The sequence below is a fragment of the Mirounga leonina genome, unplaced genomic scaffold (assembly GCF_011800145.1).
Source record: "Mirounga leonina isolate KUSES-001 unplaced genomic scaffold, KU_Mleo_1.0 Mir_165, whole genome shotgun sequence".
NCBI lineage: Eukaryota > Metazoa > Chordata > Mammalia > Carnivora > Phocidae > Mirounga > Mirounga leonina.
In genome coordinates, this window is record NW_023270415.1 from 4,847,575 (window position 1) to 4,865,050 (window position 17,476).

At 37.7% G+C, this 17,476-nt stretch overlaps 1 protein-coding gene across 1 annotated transcript in view; it reads right to left on the minus strand.

Moving 5' to 3' along the window:
- Window positions 1-17,476, minus strand: part of PXDNL (peroxidasin like) — a 507,553-nt gene that overhangs the window by 246,172 nt on the left and 243,905 nt on the right. Inside the window, exon 3 of the mRNA XM_035011137.1 lies at window positions 13,779-13,850. Coding sequence (XP_034867028.1) covers window positions 13,779-13,850 — 72 coding nt within the window. The remainder of the gene's footprint in view (window positions 1-13,778; window positions 13,851-17,476) is intronic.

Genomic DNA, 17,476 nt, shown 5'->3' on the forward strand with positions numbered 1-17,476 from the left:
TAGTATCAATTATTCCTTTGTATCCCTTTAAGGCAGGATGAGGTGTTAGTCCAAGATGGGAAATGCTACCTAAAAATAGCATTAACCTTAAACTTTTGGAACTCCTGAATATATTATGAGATTGTTTTTATTATATGCATTAATCATAACTTTTAAAACCCATAAACTATTTTAAACATTTTTAAGAGATTATTCTATTTAAGTAAGATATGTAAATCAAAATAAAGATTATTGCTCCAGTAAAGCTGAAAACTAATTTAATTTTATAAAGCCATATTTTTCTTCAATAATAAATCAGAGATACATCATCATAGAACTTCTCCAAAACACTGGTTTGAGACAGTTTTACTAAAAAAGTGAAGATATTTGCTTAATAAATAATGTGTTTAGATGCTTTACAGAAAATGGCACAAGTTTTTGAGGATGGTTTTGTTACCCAGCATCCATCTGCCTTCTTCTAACAGCAGTGCTGAAAAGTCTCAGGGATGCCTTTGATGGAATCAACTTCTTAATTATGTTGCTTACACCCAACTCCAGGCGTATGTAAATCAATGACTCAATCCATTCTTCTGGCCATAGCGACTGGCTCAGCAAAGGACTTGAGCTAGTGAAACATGAGGGGATATTGCTAGGCTTCTCATATATAAAAAAATTTCATCTATCTTACTCAGGAGTCAACGGGAGAGTCCCACTCTTTACCCTGCCTACGGTGGTGTGAAGGGTCTGGCACAGAAATTTTACTAAGTCAAGGGGGAAACATGGAGCTGCCAGGATCCACCAGGTAGAACTTCTGGATGAACTAGACCTAAGAGATGGCCCATCTGAGAGATGCAAAGAAACAAAACCCTCTTTAACCCTTTGAGCTATTGGATCAAACCAGGCCTGATGCCTGCATTATCTCTACAATATTTCTGCCCATCTGAGCAGTTTCATTGTTTGTTTATTTTGTTCTATTGCAGCCAAGAAAATCTAAACTGATATTATGTTTAAAAAAAGAAAGGACAAGGAAAAGAAAAACCTCTATTTTTCTATTTTTCTCTCTCTTCATCTTCTTTGTCTCTGAATTCTTCACAATGTCTTCAGCAACATGAAAACCTGACAAACCTGAAGCTTTTTATTTTTAAAAATTACCACCATGAGAAACAATTTCCTGTCACTTCCCCTGCTTTTCAAATACATTTTCTACTGACAATAGTGCATATTCACACTACAAAATCACATTTAACTCACCAAGTCATTTCAATACCCAAACTAGAATTAGTGAAGGTCAAGCAGTAGGTTTGTTTTATAACTAAAACATAATTATATTGTTAATACTATTACAAAGTATATATCTTATAACTAAAACTTTGTTTTATAACTATGCATATACAATAGTCTTTAAATGGGCAAAGTTCATGTAGCAAACACATCTATTCTTACTATATGGAGGAAAAAACTAAAGTTTCTTCTATACCCTAAAACTATGTTCTGAATTATTTCAGAGGTAATAATCCATAATTTTCCAAAGATCTTAAACAGTAATAGAAAAATGACAATTAAAAATTATATCATCATTTATCTCTGTCCCTTTTCTTGCAAATTTGCCAGATAATTTAAATTACTGAAAGTAAAATTGTATTTATTAACATGTATTAAGTATTCCAGAAATACTTTCATTTGAAATTCAAGTCTGGCCTTTCAATAACAAATTTATTTCAGTTCTACAATAATTGGAGCCAAGAGCATAATCATAATTTTTGATCAATATTTAGTCATTTTGGAAATAAAGTTTTATAAAATTGCCAAAGATAAGCTCCAAAAATACAATCATCAGCTCAGAGACATCTTTACAGATTCCAAAAAATATTTTTAGATAACAGATGTATATGCAAAATTAATACATCGATAAAATTTATATTGATATGATTCATTGAATGTTTACACATCAAATGAAATACACTGTCAATAATGCCATTTCCAGAGATACTGTTTCCTACTGTTAAAATAAGAAAACCTAAAACAATGTCTAAAACTTTAGAAAATCACCTACATATCATCTATAAGATTCATTATAATGGAAAATTTTCTGGAGTTTGAGTTACTGAAGATGCTTTCGGAGCACTGTCCTCAAATGTTAATCTAACCTTTGCTTAAATATTTCAAGGTTGTCAAATGAAAGAGTATTGTTTTCAAAACTAGAAGGCAAAAATGTGAGTCTGGACTCAGTGTGGAACTCTCAGAAAATTCAGCTTATAAAGATACATTTCTTTATGTATGTAGTTAGGATATTAATACATCAAATCATAAGTCTATTGTGAGGGGTCAATGAAATATTTATAAAAACTCTATAAGACACTATGCAAATGTGTAATACTGAACATTAATATCAGTACAGAGTTTGGCTAGTGGGTGACAATCAAGAGATGTGTTGAACAAATGAATGAATATATAAACAAATGAAAGTATTCAATCAGTAAACAATTGCATAAAAAGAAATTTTCAAGTCTGCTTCTGTTATATACCCAAAAGATTTGAAAGCAAGAACTCAGGCAGGTACATTTATAGTAATGCTCACAGTAGCATTATTCACAATAGCCAAAAGGTGGAAACAATCCAAATTCCCAACAGATAATAGTTAAACAAAATGCGGCATACCCATACAATGGAATATTATTGAGCCTTTAAAAATTAATGGAATTCTGATACATGCTACAACATGGATGAAACTTGAAAACATCATGCCAAGTGAAATAAGCCAGACACAAAATCTAAATATTGAGTTATTCCATTTATATGAGGTACTTAGAATAGGCCAATTTATGGAGACATAAAATAGAATAAAGATTACCAGGGCCTGAGGAGAGGGAAAAATGGGAAGTTTTTGTTTAATGGGTACAGTTTCTATTTGGGATGATGAAAAAGTTCCAGAAATGGAAAAATACTTATGATTGCACAACATTGTATATATATATATGTATGTGCATATATACCTAATGCCACTGAATCATACACTTAAAAATGATTAAAATGGTAAATTTTATGTTATTTATATGTTACCACAATAAAAACAAAGAAATTTTATCATATATTGGAGAATTGTGATTATTAGTTATTTATTTTTGTGTGTGTCAAAAAAATCCCAAAACAACATACTAGCCCTTACTCCCACAAATGGGGTCTAATGGTAACCAGCATTCAAACTTCCACTTCAAAGGCACAGTGTGGAGAAAATCTGTCCTAACATGTACTGGTGGGCAATGGCATGTCCTATCCAATAGGCCCTGAGGGCCTGATGCCTGGGGAGGAAGATGGTGGGAGAAAGTGCACTTGTGTAGGCCACTGGGACTCAGAATCCAGGTACCCTGGGATGGGTCCCTGAGTTGGGACTTGGGGGATAGACTGGCCCCCAGTGGGGATCTCTGAGGGGACTCATAGTGATACCAAGGTCCACCCTACTCCAAAACATATTCCCTGTTCCACTGAAGCCAGATGTCATGGAACTCCTTACACTTGATTCTGGGGAGGGCCAGGAAGCCTGCTGATGAGAGATTGCTGGGAGACCCTACTCCCGCAGAGGCCCTGAGCCTCTTTCCAGCAGAGATCCACAGGGGTCTGACTCAAACTAACCCCCCTAACCCCCAACCCAGGCACCTTGAGTGCAGTGTGTGACGAACTCCCAGCTCTGGGAAGATGGCCTGCTGGACTGGGGCTTCCCCTGAACACACAGACTTAGAAGTCAGGAAGGCCAAAGGGCACAAGGTGCACAGGGAGGGAAGAGCACATGTTTAGGTGATCTGAAGTAGAAGCTCCCAATGACAGGGGCAGGATTACAGATAGTTTGGGCCAGAGAGGGGACTTTCAGGGACACATGGGTTAAACTTTCAAAGGAAAAGAAAAAGTATATATACTGAAAAGACACAAAGTGTTTATAAAGATTTCTGTCTCTGAAAAGGTGAAGTAGAAATCCTTTTTCATAGTTTTCTCGCTAAGCACAATTTAAAAACCTAGATGTTACAAATAAGACAAACATAAAAAGACTCTGAAAGGTAGAAAGAAGGCAAATTTGCTAAGAATCTCAGGACTCAAGGAAGAGCATAACAATCAGTCTCTGGGTTTTCTTTTTGCTCAGTCATTCAGATGTGAAGATGAACAGCCAAAAACCAGGAAATGTCAAGGAATGCAGACAATAAAAACTCACAATAAATGAGGGAATAGGGAAGTCTAACAAGACAGAAAACTTTTGGGAAAGAACCACTCTACTTCAGCCAAATACCACAGAAAATCTGTGTCCCCATCAGCACCCATGCCAGCAAAAGCCAACTGAGGAGCTAGATCTCCACCCCTGTGAGGCTCTAATGAGGCACTTAACACTCCCGTAGTAGTATTCTTAGAGGAGCTAGGACATTCATCTCCAAACAGTGAAAATAAGGAAACCCACCCCAAGGACCTCTAAGTTTGTGACCTCCATCACAAACTAGCAATAAAGAGCAGCCCCTTTTGCTCCCCACTGGGGTGGCATCAGGGGAGGCCTAGTGAACAGTCAGTAATTTTACCACCATGAAGCCACCCTCTCTACTTGGTGTCAGTGCAGGTCATGTGGAGAGCAATAATGAAGTATTTACACTCCTCCCAGTACAGAACATATAAGTGGGGGCCTAGTGGAAAACCAGAACTCCCAACTCTGCCTAGAAGCAACAAGGAGTCCCATTACCACATGGATATCCATGGAGGCCAACTGGGGAACCTGGGCTTCTATCTCCACCTGACAGTAAAAAGTCAGCCCCTTCCCAAAGAAGTCAGCTAAAGCAGATTTAAATAAGATTCAGAGTCTCATAACATAATACCCAAAAAGGTCCAGGTTTTAACCAAAAACTACTCACCATAATGAGAACCAGAGAGATCTCAAACTTAAGAAAAAAGATAATAAATAAATGCTGTTATGGATGAAAGTGTGCCCCACCCCCACCCTTGATTCATAAGTTGGAGCATTACCTTTTTAATACCTCAAAATGTGACTATATTTGAAGATAAGTCTCTATAAAGAGGTAATTAAGGTAAATGAGGTCATTAGAGTAGTCCCTAATCCAACACAACTGGCATCCTTATAAGAGATTAGGACACAGAGGGAAGACCGCCGCAAGATAGAGAGGTGATGGTCATCTACATGCCAAGGAGAGGGAACCTTGAAAGAAGCAACCCTGCCAATCCCTTGATCTTGGACTTCTGGCCTCCAGAACTCTGAGAACATAAATTTCTTCTGCTTAAGCCACCCAGTCTGTGCTTCTTTGTTATGGTAGCCTTAGCTGACTAATACAAATGCCTACAACAAGAAAACAGTGAGGTTAGAATTCTGTGATAGAGATTTTAAGAGTCATAAAAATGTTTCAGTAAGCAATTACAAACAAGCTGGAAACAAAAAAACAAAGCTCAGTGAACTAAGCTGTCCGTCATGAGCTGGGTGTTATCTGACCCACCAAGCCCTAAAGTTGGATGTGCACAGCAACACTTCATCCTCGAACAGAGGTAGTATATACATGATCAGACCCAAGCAGGCCCTAAAGCCAAAAACAAAGGACATAAGGAAGTTCCCTAAAAGCCCATGACCCTATTCCTGCTACACCACTCTCTCTCTCCCAGCCTGCAGCTATAGCCTCATGGGGAGTTTCCTAAGATCAGTTGGTTGAAAGAGGAAACTCAGGCCTAGGTATGCATGGTACTGCATGATATGTAGACACCACCCAAAAGTGCGAAGCTGCCACACTCTCTACCCCTACCACAAATTCCTTGTTCCCCTCCTCTTTCCCCTTTTATTCTTCATAAGGCATAGAATTACCACAATTGTGTCCCTGATAAAATTAATTACTTTGTCCATTTTTCCAGTCATAAAACCATACAGGCTTGTTGCACAGACTAGTGGGATATTGTGTACTGCTCACACACACATAGTAGGTGATAATAAATAATAGATCTGTGATGTGATCTCAGTATCAGAGTCAGGGAGCAGGAAGGAATCCCAGGAAGACACAATACCAGTATAATCCAGTAACTCAGAGATGACCTAAAAACACTTAGTCAGGAGGCCATCAAATACTACACATCAGGAACTTCAGAGCACAGGGTTTGAGGAGGTGATCATCAAGAAAGCTGAAGATGTAAGTGAAGTCAAGTCTTGTATATGGTGTTAATTCCATTTTACTTCATCCAAACAGCAATGGGGAGCCATTGAAGGACCCTTAGAAGAATGGTGTGATTGAGACTTTGTTTTAAAAAAAGATGACAGGTTGTCCCTCAGAGACAGAAGAGGAAAAGCTTGAACAGAGAAATGAGGTTTTCTCATAGTCAGGGTTATGAGTAACAAAGATTAAATATAAGTCATCATGGTGGGCATAGACAGGAAGGAAGATACAAACTGCTAAAGCAGAATAGACAGAACTTGACAACTAACTAGATATAGTGGGAGAGGAATTGGGAGGAGGCCAGTATAATGCATGGATATTTAGTTCAGAGGACTGTATGAGTCTGTCATCATTTCCCAAAATAAGAAGCATGTTTGAAGGGAAAATAAGTTAGCAAGTTTGAAGGGAGAAAGATAATTTAATTAAGTTTAAATCATGTTGAGTATGAAGCTCCTATGGGACATGTCGTGTGTGTGTGTGTGTGTGTGTGTGTATTTGAAAACATAAGACAATTTAGGCTCAAAATAGAGATTTGTGAGCCAGGGCATCTAGATAATAACTGATACAATGGAAGCAGGTATGTTCAACCATAGTATGAAAAAAAAACAGAGCCTGGGACAGAGCTCTAGGTGGAGTCTGAGACAGAGCAGAAAGAACAGTGAAGGGAAGACCAGGAACATGAGAGTTGTCACTAACACCAAAGATATTTTCAAGAGTATGAGTGGTCAACAAAAGGAAACCACTAGATATAATTAAATATAGCATACAATGGAATATTTCCAATATGTTTAACAACATGAATGGCCTTTGTCAGAGAATTTCTAGTAGTGTGGTAGGAACAAAGGCTGGTTTGGAGTGAGTAGAAGTAAGTAAGAGGTAAACAAGTAGAGACAGAGAGCTTGGTATACAAACCTCCCCTTCCCTATTATTTGGCCTTTGTCAAACTTGCCAACCTTATCTCTCATCATACTCTATTTGGGCCCTACAATCTAATCATTAAAAGATAGTTGCCATTTCCCAAATATACTAGACCATGTCTTGACTTTTCTCACAAATCTTCCCTTCAAGATTAAGCTAAAGCACTGTTCCTTCCATCAAGTCTAACCTGCCCCCAGACCTATGTCTCCCAAGTATATATGACCTCTTCTCCCTTTGTGAACACAGTACCCATTGCATAAGTCTACCCTGGTGACTAAACCTGGATATGTCTGATTGTGATTGCAACTTGGGCCTCACTCTTGGAAGCCCAGTGTCAATGTGATGGATTGCAGAAATGGCCGCAAGTTTCTCCCCATCCCTGGATTCATACCCTTTTGCCAGATGATTCTGCTGCTTTGCCCTTCAAGAGGTGGAATCCATTTCTCCAGTGCTTGAATCGGATCTTGACCATGTGGTTTGACTTGGGAAATGAAATGCTAACAAATATGACAAAAAAAAGGGCATGAAATCTCATCTCTGATGGCACTAGGGATAAGATCACCGTAAACAAGCACAGTCTAGCTGGCTAGAGAAAGAGACCACATGGAAGAGAAAGCCATCCCAGCTGACACTGGGCAATTGCCAGATATGTAAGTAAAGCCATCCTATAGCTTCCAGCCTCAGCTGAGTCAGCCTAGACCAGAAAATCTGTCCACTCAACCCATAAGTCAATCATGAGAAATAGTAATTCTCTATTATTTTAAGTCACTAAGTTCTAAAGTAACTTGGTACACAGCAAAAGCTAACTGATACAGTGAATAAGAAACCCTATGGAAATTTCATTTATTTTGTTATATTGTCATTAATGCTCAGGGAGTATTAACAGAGAAGCCAGAAATGGTGAGAGTTGTGTCCTTCAAGTTCACAGTATTAAAGGTGAGATTCTTCAACAGCACTCACTTGCTCAAGAACTCAACATTTGTAAATTGCCCAATATTCCCACAAGAATATCTTTTTATCTACAGGTTGCAAAAGGAATGTGATAGACTCCAAATAAATTCATAGACTAGAGAGAGATGGAAAAGGCCAATGCTGAGTATACAATTGCAAATGACATATTCAGCCAAAGATCTAAAGAAGTTGAGTCTGTGCAGAGGGAGTAGAATTCAGAAATAGGAGTTCATGAGGACAATGATGACAAGAGATGGGCTAGGGGCAGAAAGTTATAATTCAGAGAAGAAACTTTGGGAACCAAACCCAGAAACAAAATTACGGATTTTAATGTGAAATAAATTTCCGCTATAAATACTACCAAATGATACTCAGTGTATCTCAAATACAAGCAGATAGGCAACAGTTCTTACTGTATGGATAATTTTTTTTTTTTTAAGATTTTGTTTATTTGAGAGAGAGAGAGTGAGAGAGAGCATGAGAGCGGGGTGAGGAGCAGAGGGAGAAGCAGATTCCCCGTTGAGCAGGGAGCCCGATGCGGGGCTCAATCCCAGGACCCTGGGATCATGACCTGAGGCGAAGGCAGACGCTTAACCAACTGAGCCACCCAGGCACCCCGATAATTTTTTTAATTGTTAATGCTCATCAGTAATGAGATCAGTATCACTTTGCAGATGCCAAGATGTATCTGAATAAATAAAATTTTATTTTGGAGTTTATCATTAGATTAATTCTAACTTGGTTAAGAATAATGAATACCAGAGAAGCTCTTCGTAACAGTTGCTGGTCTGTTAACCTAAAGAAAAAGGTTTTGCTCTCAGTTTTTCAATACATCTAGGTCCAAAATTCAGCTAACCTTAAATGAACTAGTTTCCAAAGATATCTTCAAACTGTCGTAGTTTTTCTTGTGACTCTGAAGGCAAAATTTGTCCTGAGATATTCAATTTGTTTTGGCCCAAGGGAATCAATGATATGTTTTGGACCAAAACACATTAGAATTTCAGAAGAGTTCAGAAATGCTTTTGTTTTAGGGAAAAATAATGTGCCCTCCTTTGTGTTGGCAGGGCAGAACTGCAATTCTGTAGTATATCTGGTCTAATAAAAATTAGCCTCCTGAATGAATATACATGCACTAGAACTACTTTATGTAATATAAACACTTGAAATCCTTGGGAAAAGACACAATATAAATAACTGGTATACATTTCTGAAAAAGCTAACACATTTAATGGTGTTATCTCCCTTTTCAAGAAATAATGAACTCAGCATAACTAAAAGTATTAATCAGTCAAATATCAAGCATTTATTGACCACCTTATGTTCTCCTATTTAGTCAACATGTTTTTAATGAGTACTTACTTCCTATGTTCTAGATGATGGGATATGTGGTAAATAAAGGGAGTATGGCCATTTTCCTTCACAGAATCCAGTGGGAAGTCAGAAAATAAGTTTAAAAAAATAAGGGAAAAAACATTAACTGTTATGGTAGACATGATAAATGAAATAAACAGGGCACCCTGATAGAGAAAAAAGGAGGTGAGGGTTAATCAACCTAGATAGAACGAGTCCTAGGGAGATAACATTAAAGCTGAGACAAGACAGAAGAAGATCACCAAGGAAAAACCAACAAGCAGCATGTGACAGCCCATGGGAGGTGGGGGTGGAGCACTTACTGTGTTTGGAGAAATAAAAGAACAATGGATCAAATATAAAAAGCAAAGGAAAAGGGCGCCTCAGTGGCTCAGTCGTTAAGCGTCTGCCTTCGGCTCAGGTCATGATCCCAGGGTCCTGGGATCGAGTCCCACATCGGGCTCCCTGCTCTGCGGGCAGCCTGCTTCTCCCTCTCCTACTCCCCCTGCTTGTGTTCCCACTCTCCCTATGTATCTCACTGTCAAAAAAATAAATAAAATCTAAAAAAAAAAAGCAAAGGAAAAAAGACATGAGATGGATTTACATGTATGGATGGATCAAAAACCATGCTAGGACTTACAGGCCAAAATAGGGTGTGTCACTTTTATTAAAATGAAATGTGAAGCAGGAAAATAATGACTGCTTACACTAGGATGGGTGCAGGAGAGATGGAGAAAGTGACCAAATTAGAAATGTTTTTAGGATTGGAATGAACAGAGTGTGCCGAAGTAGCATATGAAAATGGAAGAACCTAAGCATGATGCCAAGCAGCTTGAGAATACGGGTGATATTTACTGAAAAGGAAACAGATGTGTGCTGGAGGAGCACGCAAGTTTGGGGAAGCATAGAATTGTGTCTGAAAATTCATATGAACTGGACAGAAATACAAGCAATACCCTGATTCTCAAGTATGTGGCCATGGAGACTTCAACACACATACGCATAGGGAGAGAAGTGGAAATAAATGCCAAGTGTAATTAAATGTCAAATTACAGAGTAAATCCTATGAGTGACCCATCCAAAGATTCAGATGGGGTAGAAAATAAAAACTAGATTTGTGGAGGAGTGGGAATGTGGAAGGAAAGTATGAGTATGAAAGTGGCCAAGGAAGACTCAGGACAGTGGAAAGAGGCTGGGGTATTAGTGGCACAGACTGAAACAGGAATGGGGATTCTCTATGAGAAGAGCAGACAGAGAATCCCTCTCATCTGTCATAGTCATTAAACAAAACTACAATAAAGAATCCCTCCCCAGGGGAACCTGGGTGGCTCAGTCAGTTAAGGGTCTGCCTTCAGCTCAGACTCAGGATCCTGGGATCCTGGGATTGAGCCCTGTGTTGGGCTCCCTGCTTAGCGGGGAGCCTGCTTTTCCCTCTTCCTCTGCCCCTTCCCCTGCTTGTGTGCTCCTTCTCTCTCTCTTTCTCAAATAAATAAATGAAATCTTTAAAAGAAGAAGAAAGAAGAAGAAGGAGGAGGAGGAGGAGGAGGAGAAAGAAGAAGAAGGAGTCCCTTGCCAGCTCTGCAACCCCACTGCAGACTCCTGTCCAGGCTGTCATCATGCATGGCAGTTCAGGATACCTTGGCATAGCTTACTACCACTGAGTTTCTGCCTCAAGCAAACCTGTCCATTCTCCCAGACTGGCCTTTCCCAAACCACAGAGCTGATCATACCCTCCCCCTACAAATTCTCCCTGACACAACACCATCTAGTCTCCTGTGCAAAGGCCTTTCCGGTCTGACTCCTTTGCTCCCAGTTACAGCTCACTCTATCCTTCCTACTCCACTCACTGCTCCAACCAACACACGCCATCTCAAACTCAGAATTGTCTCTGTGAATGCTTTTTGCATATTATTTTCCTCAACTTGTGTTTAATTTTTCTTGCCAAAGTGGAGCAAGACAACAAAACTAGAGTATGCTTTATAGCTGATGTCATAACAGAGACAATGTCAACGTTCTTAGCTTGGTCAATGATTGGTCAATGATTCAATAATTCCTAAACACCCCCTTATTTGAAGTCTAAATTGCCCATTATACTGGGAGACAGAATTGGTCTTCCTTCTGTTCTGACACCACCACACCTTATATGTGCCCATCTTACAAAACCTATTGTCCTATAAGCATGTGTGTCTTAATCCTCCAAACACATATATAGGCATTACTCATGCCTCTTCATCTTCATATACTACCACCTTCCCCATTGCCTATCCCAACATTGCCACAGACCACCTAAATAATGAATACCACCATATTTCAGGGTATTTGTGAATCTTATCCCCAAAGAGCGGATGTCTGCTCAAGAATTTTCTCTGGATCAGCTCGCAGAATGATAGTGGATGGCCAGCTTAATCTTAAAGTATTATTGACACAAAGTGGCAGAGTTAGGCCATCTTCGATTGCCTCAAACCCTGACATTTTCTTCTAAACCTTACAATTCCATTTTCTTCTCATCCAGACAGGTGCTGTCTGAAATGAATAGGTCTTGTAGCCTATAACCTTCCTTTTGCTATGAATTTCTCTGATTTGAGAGGTAATCCTTACTTGTCAATGTTATTGAAAATATGGAAAGAATTACTTCAGTGGTCACATGAATGTGTTCACAACCTATTGCATAATGAAACATTTATAATTATCCTTCCCCTTTCCTAAATACAGAAGATTTGTAACTTTCACTTAATGAGTAGCGTGTGAACTGGCTGAAGAAAATGCTTCTTACACACAGCAGATAGTGCATTTGTGCATGTAATTGATCCAAGCCACAGCAATGTTGAATGTTCATTTTATCCAAAATTAATTTCTTGTTAATAACTGTCATTTTACTAGATTCTTTCACTGAATATTGCAGTAGTAATGAGGTTTTTTCTAAGCCATTATTTACAAAGTTATAAAGTTTTTGTTTTATGTTTTTTATTAATTTGCTTGTTTTACTGTAAGGGTGATACTCCTTACATACCAATGAGCAAAGAACCATAGAACCACAGGACTGAGGTGATATGCAGGGGGGGCAGAGCTCCTTCATTTATGAGAAGCTGATTTCTCACACCACCAGTCGAGAACGCTTGAAGCACTCTTAGTAATGTTTCTCACGTGGAGATCAAAACTGACATGCACCTGCTAAGCATGTTAGGTTGGTCATCAACAATTAGGACAGCAAATAGAATGGAACAATTCCAAGAAGGAACCAGCAATTTAGGACCGAGTGATTAAAAAAAAAAAAAAAAAAAAAAGCTGTAGAAGGTCTTGCCGGGTAGGCTGGGGTATCTCAGTTGAACACAAAAGGCTGTAAGGCTCCAGAGCTGAGGTGTAATATGAATTCCAGTGCTTCAGAAAGATGCTGTGATCATTGTAGAAATGAAATGGGAGCCTAAGGGCCAGGATAGCATCTTCTCTTAAAAGAATAACCAACTTTTTACACAAAATACTTAATGAAGTACAAATGGGCATATTTGTGTAAAAATGTTAGTTACTTCTTGAAGGTTCTTCAAAAGGAAAGTTGCAGCATTCACTCTGTGCTTAGACAAATGTCCTAGTTTCTTCCTTCAGCCTCCACGTAAGTGTATCAGTCATGACCTCCCAACTTGCTTACCAGCATGGACTAGTTTCTGAGTCAAAACAGGGACTCATTTAAAATACCTTTATTCTCAGGGCAACTGGGTGGCTCAGTTAGTTAAGCATCTGCTTCTAGTTCCGGTCATGATCCCAAGGTCCAGGGATCGAGCCCCACAGCGGGTTCCCGGCTCAAGGAGGGGCCTGCATTTCCCTCACCACCCCCCCACACACACTCTGCTTGCTCACTCTCTGTACTTTCTTTCTCTCTCTCAAATAAATAAAGTCTTTAGAATACCTTTATTCTCATTTACTTGTTATAAACAAAAGAGCACCTCAAATGTCAATGATCATATTTGTGAGCTAATTTTTCCAAAATTTGGTTCTTATCCAGGTTCATTAAAGTTCCTAGTTGCAGTGTGTTCACTGGCTTCAGAAGGTCTTGGATGGCTGAGTTGTTGATATAAGAAGCTTCTCTTGGATCTGTGCAATTTTTGCAATTATCGATTAATTAGATTTGAATGTGAAAGTTGGGCAAACTATTTTGTTTTTATTTTTCTCCAATTTAGAATTTTTGTGGCAGAGATGAAGGGATAAAAATGTGCATAAATATTCAAGTGTGCTTAGATGAATAATCTGTTGAAAGCAACAATTGACTTCACTTAGAAATGTTCAAATGTGTTTTGTGTAAAGGTTGACAGTAGTTTTCAAGAAGATGAAGAATTACTTTAGTTAAACAAAAAGGCAAAAATAATCTATCAACACCATAAGTTATTGTTGTTCTTTCTTGCAACTTACAGATAAAGCAAATTTTCAAGTCCTTCAAAAGCATGTCTGGAAATCTGTCTGATTTGGTTGTTGTTCAGGAGACTGGAAAAACAAAAACAAACACAAATTCCAGAATGAGAAACAGATTCTGCAAATATTACAATAATTCTACTAGAAATAGTGATTACAGAGTTGAAAAACATTTACAGATATGTTCACTAAATTTACAAATTTAAAATTTTCTATTCAACAAAGCTATATAAAATGTTAGTTTGTCACAAAAGACTTCAAAAGTAATTTATATTTATTAAATTACCCTAAAATTTATATTTATTAAATTACCCTAAAATTTATATTTATTAAATTACCCTAAAATACCCCTAAAAGAGGACTATAAACCCTAGGATAAAATTCCTGAAGCCTACCATTTAAAAGGAAAATTATCAACATAGTCACAGGAATATATTTCTAAATAAACAGATGGAGAGTTATATACACTCAGGCTTAAGCATTTTCCTTGGAAAAATAAATATCACTGCTCTTGGCAAACAGTGGACTCTCATTGTGTATTTGTTGAACGGTCAAACTGAGAGTCAATTACACCATAGGAAGTGAGGCTCTTATTATAGTACCATCAGATGGTCCAAAACTGACTTCTAAAAAATCCAGGGGAAAATAACAGGTGGCAAAAATAAATTGGATTTGAATAGTAAAACAAGTTACAGAAAAATCACCTCTCCTCAACTTTGAACATTTTAGAAAAAGCACTCTGGCAAATAAAAATTATAAATTTTTCCCTAGTAAATACACTTTAAATTTCTTTCAAATTTAAATTATTATGGCATGTCTAAATGTACAGGGAATGTCTACTAATTGAATTGGCACACATTTTTCTGAATATCCTATACCATTTAAAAACTCCAAAGTTTCTAAAATCTACTGCCAGAGTAAAATGCTAGAGGATTCACTTTTAGTGTATTATAAAATATTTGTTTTGTGCTTTTTTTTTTTTTTTTTTTTGTATGACTTATTAGGGAAACAAGTGTTTCGGCCAGTGGAGCAGGTGATTATTTTACTCATTATACACACAGAGACAGCCCAGAGACCCTATTCAGACATGCCTCACCTCTAAAGGTTCATTCACACAATTAATTCCCCAAATAGCATTTGAAGGCACTACCCAACACCCCACTTATGGTACCAAAGCCACTCCTTGCCATTTACGCCTAGTGTTCTGGCTATCAGGGAGGCAGAACAATCAATCTACAGTATGCATTAGAGCTGAGGCCAAACAGAGATAATGTCCATTTTTATGGATAATTCTTAGCTTCAGTCAATGATCCCATCAACTTTATAGTCTACCATGTGTTCAAGAAATTTTTTAAGCTAACTAAAAGCAACACACTTAGTTAATATCTAGTTAATACCAGTCACAAACATTGTCCTGAGAAAATTTATTCAGTTACTCTCTTTGTACATTCTTTTTTTTTTTTTTAAGATTTTATTTATTCATTTGAGAGACAATGAGATAGAGAGAGAGCATGAGAGGGGGGAAGGTCAGAGGGAGAAGCAGACTCCCTGCAGAGCAGGGAGCCCGATGCGGGACTCGATCCAGGGACTCCAGGATCATGACCTGAGCCAAAGGCAGTCGCTTAACCAACTGAGCCACCCAGGCGCCCCTCTCTTTGTACATTCTTAATCAAATATTCAAAATCCAATACAACACTTGCTTTAGATGCTCAAACTACCACTATACATCTATTGTTATTTGAAGAATGACTATTCTACCCCACATTTTATTAAATACATGCACCACCACATATAAAAAAGTATATGTATGTATGCACACATACATATATTTATATGCATATGTGTGCACATAGATATAATGCACATGTGTACACGTAGATGCATATTTGAATGTGTATACGTGTACATGTATGTGCATACATATGTATATACATATACTACACACGTGTGTGATTTGTGCAACTTCTATGTGATATGTTTGTATGTGTGTTACATGATATGTATATACAGTCTCAATCTCATCTGAACCATAGAATATGGGAAACTGTTTGACTATTTTCTTAATTGTCCGAAGGATGGTGCCTGGGAAAGGAGCTGATCCATTTAACACAAAGGATGCCTTTGGTCATTAGTGCTCATTCTCTTTCAGTACCAGAACTGAAAAAGGAAAAGATACTATTCATCATAATTCATCTTTCTTTGGTATATAAAATGTGCTCAGTGCCTATGTTTCTGCATATTCTTACATAGTTATCTAAATTTTGGTGAAAATAAAAAAATTAAACTTCTAAAATTGCACTAAAATTGTTTTTATTTCTTGAACATTATAATTCAATATGAATGTTAATAATCTAACGTATGAGATCAAGCAATTTAACTCATAGGTTTTCTTGGAAATGTTTTTATTGTTGACGAGAAACAAACCCATTACAGTGATTCACAGTTGAATGTGTTTTCCAATCACAAGCACATATATCTTGTTAAGGTTTATTCAAAACATTATGTTTTCCATCAAAATATCTTTGTTAGAATTTTAATGGATGGAATATTTTCCTAACAATGTTTTGGTTAAGTGATTATAAAGACTGTCATATATATTATTTTTTGTTTTACTTTTCATAAAGGAGATGTATTCAAAATTTATGACTGATTCTACTGACATTCAGGGCATAAAGCAGTATCTAACATCCTTTCACAAAAAGTCAGTGCAAGCTTGAGGAACTGTGTGGTTATATTCTATATCCTAATATTGCCTATGATGCCAAGGAGGGGAAAAAAAAGAAGCAAACCAAGCTCACTTGAAAAATGTTATACTTTTATTGGGGAAATGAAATAACTCCTGAAAACAGGAGATCTGCGATCCTGATGATCAAAACCTTGGGGAAGAAAAACCAGCAATAGATCAACGGGCTTGTGTTAATTGCATCTTGCATTGCTGAAACAGTATCTTACACACAGGATGCACACACATACTTGTATATTTGATATACATACAAATGTGTACTGCGTGGGTGGAAATATTTTGTTAAAAAGCAATTGGCGGCTATTAGGAAAGATAAAAGCTTTTTGCATGGTTATGAATTCATCAAAGTGAAGAGAAGCAAAATAGAGCTTTCTCCTCTGTCAAAATTTCCATTCAAGATAATGTCAAGAGTTACTCTGAAAGTGAATTATTATATCTACATTTAAATACAAATAAGATAGTTTGGGGTGTTTTGTAAGTGGTAATAATGTTAATCTGCTCCTGCTTTATAATTATGTTTACTTTTCATTTGGACACTCTCCAGAAATGTGGTTCTGCTACACTTAACATGGCAGGATTGTGCACTTCATTTCCATGCTTACTAAAGTAAGTACTCTAGGGGTGCCTGGGTGGCTCAGTCGTTAAGCGTCTGCCTTCGGCTCAGGTCATGGTCCCAGGGTCCTGGGATCAAGCCCGGCCTCGAGCCCTGCATCAGGCTCCCTGCTCCACGGGAAGCCTACTTCTCCCTCTCCCACTCCCCCTGCTTGTGTTCCCTCTCTCGCTGTGTCTCTGTCAAATAAATAAAATCCTTAAAAAATTATAATAATAAAAATAAAGTAGGTAATCTAAAACTTTCAATAACCATAAACCTTGATACCTGAGTTATCTGCATAGTTACCAAGTAAGAGATTCTTGGCCAAAGTCAGTAATGACTATTTTTTGAAAATTTGCCACC